At 35.3% G+C, this 13,982-nt stretch overlaps 1 protein-coding gene and 1 long non-coding RNA gene across 2 annotated transcripts; one reads left to right on the top strand and one right to left on the bottom strand.

The window, feature by feature from the left end:
• Positions 1-5,260: 5,260 nt before the first annotated feature.
• Positions 5,261-5,983, bottom strand: LOC145208963 (uncharacterized). Its single transcript, XR_013854972.1, has 2 exons — positions 5,686-5,983; positions 5,261-5,512 (listed from the first exon to the last, which is right to left on the bottom strand). It is a non-coding gene; the product is annotated as an uncharacterized LOC145208963 (long non-coding RNA).
• LOC145208962 (uncharacterized) lies at positions 5,964-9,750 on the top strand. The gene is made up of 3 exons (XM_080079210.1): positions 5,964-8,044; positions 8,313-8,461; positions 8,670-9,750. The coding sequence occupies exons 1-3, from the start codon at positions 7,967-7,969 to the stop codon at positions 9,307-9,309; spliced, it is 867 nt and encodes a 288-aa protein (XP_079935336.1). The 5' UTR covers positions 5,964-7,966; the 3' UTR covers positions 9,310-9,750.
• Positions 9,751-13,982: the final 4,232 nt, after the last annotated feature.

The following is a 13,982-nucleotide window of genomic DNA, read 5'->3' as shown; positions in this document are numbered from 1 at the left end:
GCCAGTTGCTATTTTTGCTGCCAACTACTTTCAAATAACGCCAATTTTGAGGTATTTGGCGGCAAAACCGCCAAATTGGCAACCCTGCTGTAAAGTACGTGATGATGGCAATATAAGAACACCACTGGTTCTGAGATGATTATATGCTGCTGAAGCTCTAGCAAACAACTCAATTACCCAATGAACCACATCAGGGTGGTACCGTCTCCGATTAATGGTCTTTGAAGCATTTTTACATTGCATTTAAAAAAAAATGAGGCTTGCCACTCATTAGTGAGTGTTTTTGACTTTCAACCAAATCCTGCAAAAGGGAAATGACACATTACTGTTCCAAAATTAAATGAGAAACATTTGAATCTGCATACCAAGATATCCTAATGAATTCGGTCATCCACTGTTACCAATTCTTCTTCACTAGTTGCTCTGGATTTCATTTGCTGCACTCTGTTGCGTTCCATTTTTTGCCATACTTTGCACACATTTTACACATTACCGGCCCTTTTTCTGTTACTGTGTTTGAAGATTAGGTGATCTAGTTTTAAATGTGTTGCCATATCTACTGGCTACATTGCAGTGAAGTGAGCGAATTATGATTGTGCCTGTCAGGGTGTTCCATGCTTGTATGACATGTTTATTAATATTCTTGTTTTTCCTGCTTACTCCCATACAAAGTTTAAAGTTATCCAACTCCCCTGTAATGATGCAAAAAGCAATAAAAACCTAATGGTAAAAACTATCTTGTTTTAAAAGCAGGTGTTGTACTTGCATTTAAAGTTGATTTCCTCAATGGAGTAATACCCAAGGATAGTGGTTTAACTCACCATCCATTTCCCGTATAACAATTAAGAAAAAAATATTAATTGTGGGCTAAAGGCAGAGCTTGTTTGACATCATAAAGTTTGTGTTCCAGAAAACGTGTCAGCGCCGACAAGTAGCATCGAGTTTATTTAGTTTAAAAAGTTCAACAATGTCGCCAGTCAGTAACGCCGTGGCTGGGAGGATTTTTTCCCTTGTAACATCTATTAAAACCAAAACTAGGAATCGAATGCAGTTGTACCTTCTTGATGCCATTGTAAGAATCAGAGCGGAGTTGATACTGTCCGGTAAATGTTGTAAAGACTTTGTTGCATCGCCAAAAATGTTACATGACTTTACTTCAGATAAAATATATTCTTCTGAATACGGCAGTAATTGATGTTACTGGTCTTGAAACTTTAATGTGAAAATATCACCAAACTTGTTGTTGTTGTTGTGTCGTTAATAGATCATGTTATAAAAGTGAGTGTCTGTGCTGTAAGGAGACTGATTGTTTGTGGCAAAACTGGCCATGTTAGGGAAAAAGTATCATCGCCAATGCTTAATTGTGGGTAAACAAAATCCTTAAGGCGGCATTTTGTGCGTATGCAGGGTTCAGGGCAAAAACGATGTTTTAGAGGGATTTATAAAGAATTGTTGGTAAAACTAATTTGAAATGTACACCGCCAGGTGGTGCTCTTAGAACTTTCTGGTTCTGGCCGTGCTGGAGAATAAAGTTGCTTTTTTTTTTTGGGCAGGAACTTGGCCGAATGGTCTGGCGCGCCTGACCCATATACAGACATAAAAAACCCTGATCGGGATTCGTCCCCGGGATAGTCCTGGGTTCGAACCCCGTGAAAAAAAAAGAAAAAAAAAAAGAAAAAAAAAAAAGAAAAGAATAAAGTTGCTTTTTTGTAACTGCACGGCGTACACTGGTAAACGGTTATGCGTAGATATAATTATAAATTCTCTACTGACCAGATTTTAAGTATGGACCAGTTTATAATACCTATTTAGCAATATATATAGATGATAATACTCGTTATATTGCTATTTCTGTAAAATTGGTTTGGCGGTATTTTTGGCATCAAACATTTTTGGTTTGGCACTTTTTTGTTGTGTTTGGCGCTTTTTTGAGAGTTTTTGGCACTATTCTGCGTTTTTTATCTGGCAACCCTGGCTCACAGTGACTGTCGATGGCCGTAAATCACCACAAAATTTTATTGTTGCCTATTTTAGATTCGAAAAAGATAAGTATGAATCTAAATTAAATGATATTTTGGTAGTATCATGATTTTGCATCTCGGTAATTATACAGGATTGTTTAGGATGTTGCTGTATAGATTTATGCCATGTTTATCTTACTTTCATGTTTTAGAGCATGTAGTCCCTTGTGCTGGTCAGAGTGTACATTTTAAATGCACTTAGTTACAATATTTAAACACAAAAAACATAACATGCAATCATAACAATGTAATAAATAATTTAATTTGAGGCAAATAGCGTACCATCATTTATTTTTGTCAAATGAACCAACTTTTTCAAATCACACACCCGCACACAGCGATAACACAAACCTTCCAAGCTGCTTGATACGCAGAAAAACGCTCGGTAGGCGATCGCTCGCTCATTTCTACGAGACTTGAGCACTGATCTCTATAAAGTATAAACCCTGGATTGCGCTACTGGCCGTCACGGTTGAAGCAAATTGAAGCGTAATGGCGGCTGAAAAGGAAGCCCCAAAAATGCATTGCGGGCAATGGGGCGAGAGTGGAAAAATGACGATATTTTTTGTTTTAGGCATTTGTATAGCGATTTTTGCAGATATGATTTGTAGATTAATAGGACGCATGTATTCGAGTGTGTAATAACTTATAAATATGCGTAGATTGACTGTGATGTGTATTGGTGTAGGTGTACTGGATATACGTTATTAAGTTAGTGTTGAAAAAAAACATTACTAAGTGGAAATAAATGTTTTATTATGCAATATAAGTGGTTTGCGTGCTTTTTTAAGTATTTTAGACATGAATCCAACTAGATGGCTACTTCCTTCACACAAGATGATGTAATTCTTTGTGTGACATTACCTTGTGCAGCCGCCATTTTACGCTTCAATTTGCTTCAAAAATCACCCAACCGTTCAACGGAGTAACGCAATCCAGTGTTTATAGAGATCAGTGGACTTGAGTGCCAGAAATCAGTCAAGCGCGAAACCAGACAGAAAAAATGAAACAAACAAACTTACGCAGGTTTGAACGAGCGCGCCGGTAGGCATATTTCCAAAATGTTTCCGAATTCGAACAACGGGGTTTTTAAGCCAATCACAATGGAGGAACTTCGCGGGTCACGGCATCTTTTAACCAATCACAACACACCCTGCGTATCAGATTTTATTAACCAATTAGAGGACACCTTGCGTAGCAACCGGCCTTTCATCGTATTTGAAATATGTTTAGCACAGTTTAGTGATGGTTGTAAATTGTAATAGTTACAGGAAAAAGCAATTATTTTGTTCTTTTTAACATAATAACGCTTATAAACGATTTTAGTGGCAATGGCGGTGTCTATCGTTCATGAAAAAGGATTTTCTGCAGTAAGTAACCCAAAATGGATTATTAATGACTATATGGTTTTCTAACTTGAGATTTCTGACACTTTTGTCCTGGATCTACAGAAGATGTTTAAATTTGAGTAAGCTTATGACCAGACTTTCCAGTAATTTTGATTGGAGACAAAAAGCAGTGGAAAGTTTCCATCTCTTGTGCTCAATCTGATACACGTGTATAGTTGAAACATAATCTCACCCCAAAAGACAACCTCAAGTCTTACTCGAAACGACAAGAACAGAAAAGCCAAGACACCTTACCCAAACATTGACTGCAATTGTCTGAAAGTGACAAGCTATTGACACTCACATTTCTTTTTTGCTTGATATCAATAGCACAAAGTTCTTATGCTCTTCAGCTTTTCCATGCACTTTGGTTTGAAATATATTTGCTGGTTTTAATTATACTGTGCAGCGTGTACATGTAGATCTCAAAGCTGTAACATTTACCACTGGTTGTGGACATTTGGTACTAGATTAATTTCATTTTAGACACAATACATTAAATAAAAATATCATGATGTGGTATAAACTTATTTAGTATACTTCATAAATTAAGTACTTTTTCTTTGAAATGTTATGCAGTACCTATATAGTTTCCTAAATGGTGAAGTTTATAAGCTTGTTGTTCTGTTCTTATGTTTAATTAAAATTGTAGTGTTGACTACCATGGCGAATTTTATAATCAATTTGCCCTAGAAATGCTACGAAGGACCTTGCAATGCAACAAAAGATGGACTAAAATCGTTAGATGTTTATTTAAAAATTGTGATTACAGCCTGCATAATAAACAGAAAATGGCGACTGTAAAATTAGGTAAACATTTGGATTAATTTATAGTGTAGGGTTGGGTATTATCTGGTCAAATCGAAACTATACACACTATAATAAATACATTTACAAAATGGCCCTTTTAGTTAGTAGTTAAACATTATGATCCTTGTCCATCACCACAAGTAATGAATGTAAAATTCATCTAATATTAATTTGTTTGTAAATGTTGAATATATATTATATCACAGGATTTTCCAACTATACCACAGATCTTTTTTACACCAACAGCTGCCAGTTTGTCTGTATTTTTCACATATATATTACAAATGTAAATGGTTTTCTGGTAAAATTCTATATGCTCTAAATTGATGACATATTTTACCAAAGAATAAAGTACTTGATGATACAAATGTAATGTTGCATCTATGCTCATGGTTTGCAACAATAAGCATAAAAAAGCTTGGCAAGTTTTTTTTTACATTTTATATAGGGTGCTGTCAATGGACAGGCTTGCCAACTGTAATTAACAGTATGCTAAGTGAAAAGGTTTTTGTTTCATCATAAATATTATAAAGATATTATAGATACATAACCGACTTTTATACTATTTATGGTTCCAAACATGGGATTGCAAATAAATAAAACCTAAACTAGTGTAAGAAAAGATTTAATACTGAGAAAAAGTTGGTCACATACAGTGAGATAAGGAAAACAACTTTGTAAGACTGCTGCATGATTGTTTTAGGTGGTAGTTATTATGTACACTATTTTTGGGTATAAATGTTTATTATTTTAATGTCGTAAGAAAAAAACACAACAAACTCTTCTCATAATTTACTTCATACTGTAGTAGCCTTTTTTAATCTTCCATTTGTGTGAAAGCATACAACTTCATTTTGTCATTCAAGATCACTGGTGTTTTATTAGACACTTACGACAATATTAACAACATTAACAATGAAAACAACATACACATGGGTAGTTCAAAACAACATTCAAAACTGAAAATATGTGCCTAGTGTACATTTAAGTTAGAACTGCACTGTGTACAACTAAGAAAGCCATTCATCTCTGTTAGTTAGGAACAGTTTGATGAACTGCACTGTGTACAACCAAGAAAACCATTCATCTCTGTTAGTTTGGAACAGTTTGTTGATCCCAAGGTATGGCATGCATAATTTGATAAATTGGGTTGTTCATAGGTGATTGCACTAGAGACAATGAGGCACAATACGCTTTTATTATACCATCCAAACTTGTTTGTTGTGCAGTACTCATCATATATGCATGGGAAAAAAATCGACATTGATTGATTGAAAGGGATGTGTTGCTATCCTAAACAAACACATACCATTGATGAGAGAAAATATTTTGCATGAAAGCTATTTCAGACTTAATAACAATTAGTAGTGTTTAATTTACAACGCATAAAGCATTTATTGCACAGAAACCATTTTACACTCAATAAAATTATAATTTACTGTTATTCATAACCTAACGAGCGTTACCTTCATTTCAAACATCCCAAATGCATCAGTCTTTATCTTGTTCTGACCCGCAAAACGCATTTTTAAATCAAAACTGACAACAAACTTTGAATCGTTGACAACAGTCAAGTTAAAGTCACCACTTAGCAACCTAAACGTGACGTAACGACCACCCGCAGATTTCCGCTGTTGTGATTGGCTGAAAAAACCCTGTTGTTCGAATTCGGAAACATTTTGGAAATATGCCGCCGGTAGTTGTTTTAAATACCGGTACCCGGGCGTTACGCTTTGGTGCACTCCAGTCAAGAGCAAGACACGTGATCGCTTGGGGTGTTGTGAAATTTTCAATAGTGATAAGTAGGGCGATTATTTTTTGACTTGTCAAAAAAAGTCAAAAATTTGTCAAAATCTTTAGATTAAGTCAAAATTTTTTACAAAGTTAATATTGTATACAGACTGCATTGTCGTGGTGTTGTAGAGGTTGCACTGTCAGTGAACTTTTTCATTTTACATCTTGTAGCCTACTTTATACTGTTGTAATTGGCCCATTGTCTACTTATTGTGAATCATAAACCATCAAGTGAGTGAAATAATTAGGTTGATATGGCGTGATGCTCAATACACCTCAAAAAGTGCAAAATTTTGTTAGGTAGGTCCAAAGTCATTATACGGCAGCTGCAGGTTAGGTGCAGCTCTTGCTTCAGTTTTGCTTTAGATACTTAATGTATCTTTCGAAAAAAAAATTTAAAGTCAAAATTTGTCAAAAGTTTCAATTTGTAGGTCAAAATTTTTCTTTTTGTAGGCCAAAAAATAATCGCCCTAGTGATAAGTGATGGGAGCATGGGACGATACCAGGTTTTGAAGCGAGTAGCCGAGTACCGAGTACCAGATGTATATACCAAGTACGATTACCAAGTACTTAGGTGTAGTGTTGTACTTAGTTGTATATCATTGGCTAATTTATCTGCAATGGTCGAGGTACAGGCGTGCACACACACATGCCGAAAAATGTAATCACCACATGATAGCGAAAAAAAGATGCGTAACCTGGCAGAACTTTTTCCTGATTTTGTGCTGTCCGAACCAAATATTGACCAAAAGTTGCCCGTATTCTTATGGTGTAAATCGGGCTTCGATTTCGAGTACGAGAATCAATGCCACTGAAATTGTTCAATACCGAGTACCAGGTACTCGTCCCATCACTAATTTTCAACCAGTTTCATCACAGTTATTAGCAGTGGTGGGATAAAGCCCAGTTATTCATAGCAATCACTGCAGAATGATATATTTCCTTGATTGCTTCCTGTATTGTTTTTAATACTATAGACCAGAGATAGCCAAGTTGTTAGTCGATAAGTTAAACGAAAAGTTTGTTGATTGTGCAAGATCGACTGATCAGTAGTAACTTAAGCTGTCACTAACACAAAGCAATAACACAAGTTTCTTTATGCGATTTGATTCAAAATTACCACATATGTAGAGTCTTCAGTTTTATCGTCAAGCATTATTTGGTTCTTACAATAAAAACGGCGCATATGTACACATTTTTCATCAAAGTAGTCAGTGGAGAGCCATAATCCGGCGGGCCACAACGATGGTCACACAATAACGTAAGAGTGTTGGCAAACTCAACTTTAACTCAGATTTGTTCAATGTGAACATGTACAATATTAAGTGAAATATACATTACTTGCTTGCTCAACTTTACCCTCAAATTGGTTTGCTTAGGATACTAACAATCATGTCCAACTGCACAGTAAACTTCAACACAACCATATGACTGGGTATCAAGGCAAGCCTTTGACTTTGTATGTAACAATACCCATTCTTAGTAATAAATTAATAACTATCTGCTTTAATTTAAAAACTCTTTGGTACATAAATAGGATAGCACATAAAGGGCATCCAGCTGATCAAATCCATTGACTTTTTAATGCAGTCATGGGCAGAATGTCAATTACATGTACTTCTACCTTCCTTGGACACCGAAAAGCATTACAGCAAGGTTACAACCTCACAACAAAGTCTGTGGATTGTTAATGGAAAGTGTATAAACCTGTTTCTCTCACCAAACAATAGTTTGATTGTATTTTAAATAATTAACCTGAATTTACAGTAGAAACTTAGATGCCAAATTGTGCTCCAAACACAGCTACAGCTATACTGTGCTGAAATTACTCTGACTTTTCTTGTTTTGTATTCATATGTGTAGATTTTTGTTAATCACTTTTCTGATTACACAAAAATTGTCCTTGCCTTTGTAACAATTGCATGTCTGGTGAAAAACATTTGGTCTTCCAAAATGAAAAAAATGACTCAATTTTCTGTAATTCTTAATGGACTGCTATGTTTAGTCCCACTATATGTGGATGCTGCTCCGGTAAGTTGTACAAATTTTTTTTTTAAATTTATTCTTTACAAAACACAATTAATTAAATAACTCTTTTTAATACCTTTTAATTGAAGTACAGAAAATGCTTGAATAAAATATTAGACCGGATTCAATGTGATTTTTTTCGTAGTAAACGGTAAATTTTTTGTAACCTTAATGTTTGTAGGCATAATGTATGATTTGTAGTGTTTACTAAAAAAGTTATTTGTGTTAAATAACACTGTTTATCAATAAATGGATTGGCTTTTTTATGTAGCCTTGTATCGGTGGACATTGGATAAATGGAATATGTACATCTTGTCCAGATGATCACTTTTATTTGCAACAAGAGGAAAAGTGTGAAAAATGTCCTGAAGGCTATGTAAATCCGAATGGCAGCTTACCTCAGTGTAAATCGATAGAAAGGTATACTGCATAAAACAGCTAATATTTATTCTTTACTGCTAAATTATTATTACCATCAGCATATTTTTAAAAGCAAATCAGGCAGTTTAGATATTTGGCGTTGCAAAATAATAAAGAAAAGTTATGACTTTTTTGCATTGTTGTAAAGAAAACTTAAAACACTTTTTGCAGTTTCGTCATTTATTTTAAGTCATTTATACTTTTGCAGCAATCCTGAAGTTATTGAAGACCTCCCCATTCCACCAACTATTATTCCCTTTCTTATCCAATCTAGTTTAACAGCAACCACTGGTTATACCATGCTGACTACACTCCTACCTTACTTGAATATCAGCAAAACTTTAATACTACTTTCCACTACTGCTTCCCATGCTATTAACAATAATATTGCTGCCAAAACAACTAATCCACAAAACAAGAACAGCAACAATACTATCAGTGTTTCCTATGATAACCAACATGTAGTATGTATTACAGTGGCATCAGCAGCAGCAGCTGTTTTTATTCTAATTATTATTGCTATTACAATCAGAAAGTGCTGCTGTAAAAGCAAGTCAAACCAACCAGTTTCTAATGATAAATCCCAGAAATCCCAGAACAATGAATCTAATACTAATAATGCAAGAGCATCAATAGTGGTTTCTGCTAAAAATAGGGACAAATCACTTGAAGTGAAGCCTTTAATAGAGGAACCTAATATTGAAAATGGAAACCACACAAATAAATCAAACCATTTAATTGATGAAGCTAATAATGAAAATGGGAACTTCACAAACCAAATACAGCATTTTAATCATGACGCTTTGAAAGAAACTGGAAACCGCACAAACGACACTACACAAATTTAAGATGAGAAGCTTTTTTATTTTCGTTTTGATCAAATGTTACTGTGCTCTGTATGTTTACAAATCTTTACAACATAATTGTACTTATGTGAGCCACTTAACGTTTTCGCAACATAGCTAAATGATTTAATATTATGTTTTTTTTTTGTGCTAATGCTTTTTTTTTTTTTTTTGGGGATATTTGTTGTCTGTTCCATTTCATCCTTCAACAAAACATTACATAATGCAGCAACAAAAGATATCTCTACTTTCTTTTCTTGCTTGTTTATTTATTTGTTACTTAATTTTTTTTTTATATGTATGATGCATCTTTTTTATGCTGTACTTTTCATATTGCTCTTTACTAGGTATTATATTTTTCATCGCTTTTTCTAGTTTTATATCATGTAGTTTGCCTAAAGTTGCAGATTTTTTGTCAAAATACCAAGAGTTGTCTGTTCTTAAGGTTCCTGTGTTGGATGTGCAAGTTTACTTTGAATAGCTTTGGGCATGTTAAATTAATGTCACAAAGCCCCTACAACTGAATCCAACTTGTAATAACTTTTGGCATTTTGAGTAAACAATATTGTAGGGCAGGGGTTGACACGCGAGTTGGTTTTTCACGGCATGCTAACCGGTTTGCGTGTTTATATTAAAGTAACAACTTAACCTGTTACACTACTTGTTTATAGTTTTTGTTATTCCATTGTCTTAAAGTTCAACCTTACATGCAAAAAACAGTCTGCTTTCTCTGTATTATATTATCTCTGTATCTTCTGGCACGAAAACTATTTTTTTTGAAAAACATTGTCACGCGAAGTCATTACCACATGGAAATAACAAGTAAATTGGCACGCGTCGCCTAAAAGGTTGCTGACCCCTGTTGTGGGCAGGGCTGCCAATGAGAATTTCAACAAAACCCAAGACTCACAGCAAAATAACCCAAGAATTTAAATGAAAACCCAAGAATGCAAAATGTGGTTAGAAATGCAATTAATTAGGAAATTTACTCGTTTCATTGACAAATATTTGACAATTTACAGCCTGGAAATGCAACTTTACAAACTTTTGGTAGGAAATGGTCAATGCAAGCAAAGGGAATATTATGTTCAATAAAATATGCAGCAATCGCCAGTTCACTCTGGCTGTTTGATGATCATAATCTGTTTTCTTTTTCATAAAATTAGTAATGTCTACAGTATATTTAAAAGCTTTAAAACTTCTTTGATGGTTTGCAGTTTTTATGTTTAACGAACATTGATCTATTTGCATTTTTGAGTGTAACGATTGCTTTCACTGTATACTTATCTAGAAAGAATTAAGGTCTAGAATAGAGAAAATAAAAGAGATGATAAAATGGCCCAAACAGTGCAGCTACCCGAAAAACTTTTCTCGTTAAAATAGTTCTTACATATATCTATTTCATCAATAAGACTCAAAACCCAAGAATTGATATAATTTTCAAAATAAAACCCAAGAACCCAAGACGTCAAGTAAAAACCCAAGCTTTGGCAGCCCTGGTTGTGGGGTTTAGATGAGACCGTTTTCGAATATACACGGTAGCTTAATATTAAAAATAGAAATAGTAAAATACAATTTTATGCAACGCAAGGTTTGTATTTTGCGCACTTTACACGTTTTCTGTGTAGAATTAAATTTAACTGCGGTTTGTTGTTAGGTTGCAAAACATTTTACTGGCACACGACGGAGTAGTGATGCACTGAACCCGCCAAAAAAGGAATATTCGGCTAGCAGGCAGAATAATAACGGCCGGACCAGCCTGGACGGCAAACCAGTGTTTTGCAGAAATTGATAACCTTCCGGTCACAAAAATGTGAAACTGTAATAAACCACGGCAATTAGATTCGTTTTAACAATTTTTTTATTGCTTGATTTGGATGCGACTATGATGTCACAGCCAATCAGCGCTGCTCGTCATTCGTGCAGGTAAAAGTCTTGCCTTTCTGTCATTCGCCTGGCCAGGTGTGTGGTGTGAAGGTTGGATTTAGGCAAGCGCTAGATAGACGATTTGTATGCTGAAGTCAATGGAGTTTATTGAAAATGAAGTGGGTCTATAGCAGGGTTGCCATACAGGATTTTCCCTGACATGTCAGGGAATTTAGTGTTTAAATCTGCGTCAGGGAGAAATGTAAAAATGTACTTAAAAGTCAGGAACTTAAGAAAAAAATATAGATATACTGTGAAATTAATGTACCAACGGAGAAAATTTTTAGTAGCTACAACCGCGTCTACACCATGAAACGTAACGCACAAGGTTACTGTTGCGTTTTGCAGTGTGTGTGTGTGCGCGTAACAATGCCTCTTTGTTACTAGTTGTCTAACAATGCGCAAATAAAATCCCCGTTTCAAGAAAACACAGCGTTAGATGCTACGTGGGAACGAGGGAGTTTCATTCGCTTTAACTGTGCATCTATAATACAAGGAATTAACTAACAAAAAAGTCGAATGTCCTGAGATATAAAAACGTTTTTACAGTGGCATTTTATTTCAAATTAAAAAAGATCTTTGCGGCTCCCAATGTTTTCCCAGTGTAAAAGGTTCGCGACCCCTGATATATATACTTATTGTTTCAAGGATAGTGAGAGTAGTGAGCTTGGCCTAATAAACTTAACTTAAAAGAAGCCTGCGCTGCAAGTTACTTAACAAGGATCAGAGTATCGTTTTTAACGTTTTCTCGTGTCGCCGTGCGTGTGACTTCCGAATATTTACCGCAATTTATTTCGCAATAGAAGTGTTTGGATCGCAAAAAAGGTTAACCCAGCGGTTATCAAACTGGGCTCCGTGAGGCTATTTGGGGGGGACCGCAAAAAGGTGGAAGTAATTCTATATTCTAATTTGGCGTCAGTTTGTGCAACTGAAAAAGTTTAAATCAAAGTGAAAGTGAGAATCGACCGTCTCCATTCCTAAACAATAGGCTTTATTGCATGACGACTAACAATTGTTCGCGCACAAGTGTAATGTTTTTGTCTTGAGATTTTTGCATAACTAGCTAAAATCCTGCAATACACATTTAGGCTTACGCACCGCGAGCTCTCGAAATAATGGCAAAGAGACCGTTTAGTGAAAACAACGAAAAAGTTTGAGAACCACTGGGTTAACGCAACTGAGAGAAATTTTGTCAGGGATTGTGTATCATAAAATATGGCAACCCTACCCTAGCCTAGTTACTAGTCAGCTAATCTTACCAGTTACATGGTTTTCTTTGTTATGTAGCTACTGTGACACAACAATACCAATGTGAACTTGTTGCACAGTTTTCTTACATCGCGTATTTACAGTGGTTTTAGCCAAGGACCGCAAATTGTGGACGTAATACATAAAAAACCGCCGAATCCTTCGCGTACCACTAAAAAGCCAAATATTTTAAAACTTATGCGGAACCATAGAATTACATTCTACCACCATGATGAAAACCTAAGTTGGATTTTTACAGCTTTTAACAAAATAGAAAAAATAAAAAAACTTGACGGCATCTACAAAAGCCGAATATAAGTGTACGAAGAACTAAATGTTTTTGGAAAATACGGATCAAGATTTTGTTTTTGGATGCTACTTTTAACAATTTCCAACGCTTTTGCAACGCTTTAGGTTCTTGCCATTCATTACATGTCACAGTTTTGTTGCGAACTGTTTTTAGGTTGGAAACAGGTTAGAGAGTATTTGCTTATGTTACAGATTCTTTGTTTTTTGTGTGCTTTAACGTTGCAAGTTGTTTATAGTCAAACACTGCGTAAGAACTTTTTTGTTTCATTTTTATAAAAAGAAGTTGTAATTGTTGTGGCAGACAATGTACACGTTTCGTCTTTTAGGGTCTCATCACTGCATCCAGTGAAGAGGCCAAACCATGGCACTCTGGTTTGTTGCGGTAAACAGAAGGAAAAGCATGTCTATCAGCATGTTGCACTTCGTTACTTGGCCACTGTCTTGTCACCAAGTATACTGAAATAACGAGACATTAAAGTTATCTTTCCAGCAATGCGACAAAAGCGCGGACTATTATATTTTTTGTAATTCTAGGTACCGAAATTGCGGCACGAAACAAACAAAGTTTGATTTTTTGACAACAACGTCGAGTACTCGATATTGATTGCATGCTTATGGCCCCTTTTCATGTCGGACTGGCGATGGTAGTGTGAGCGATCAGCCTTGTTGCATTCATTTTTTTTCCATACCCTACATTTGGTTAATTTTTATGCTTTGTTACACCAGCTGCCACATGTTTTACCGTAACATAGTTATAAATGGGCCTGAAATTAGGTTACGGCAAAGCCGCAAAATTTTTTACATTCAGTGCAACAAGTTTCACTTATTCCGACTCAAATACTACGAAAGATTACATGCATTCTCGTTTGTTTCACCAACGTATACGTTTTTCATTTACAGAGTAGATTTTTAAATCAATCACCATTCCGACTTTTGGTTTTTCGAAATGCAGTTAAGCAAGTTCGAAATCGACTCCTTATATGTGCTTTTTAAAACAGACTCGATTAGACTTTGGTCGACTTGCAAACTGATAAATCGAACTCCAACATTACTGGAACGTCTGGTGGTAATTGGTGTGTCCTGGTGTGTTGGGATGAAGTTTGTTTTTCTTCAAGTTTCCCATTTGTTTATTTTCCGTGTTAGCCCAATTTTTTTGTTACTTCCACCCTTGGTTGTCACAACCTTTCCCAAAC

The sequence above is a fragment of the Phallusia mammillata genome, chromosome 1 (genome assembly GCF_965637545.1).
Source record: "Phallusia mammillata chromosome 1, kaPhaMamm4.hap1.1, whole genome shotgun sequence".
In the NCBI taxonomy this organism is placed as follows: domain Eukaryota; kingdom Metazoa; phylum Chordata; class Ascidiacea; order Phlebobranchia; family Ascidiidae; genus Phallusia; species Phallusia mammillata.
The sequence above is the reverse complement of the archived record's forward strand: the minus strand, read 5'-3'. Positions and strand labels throughout refer to the sequence as shown.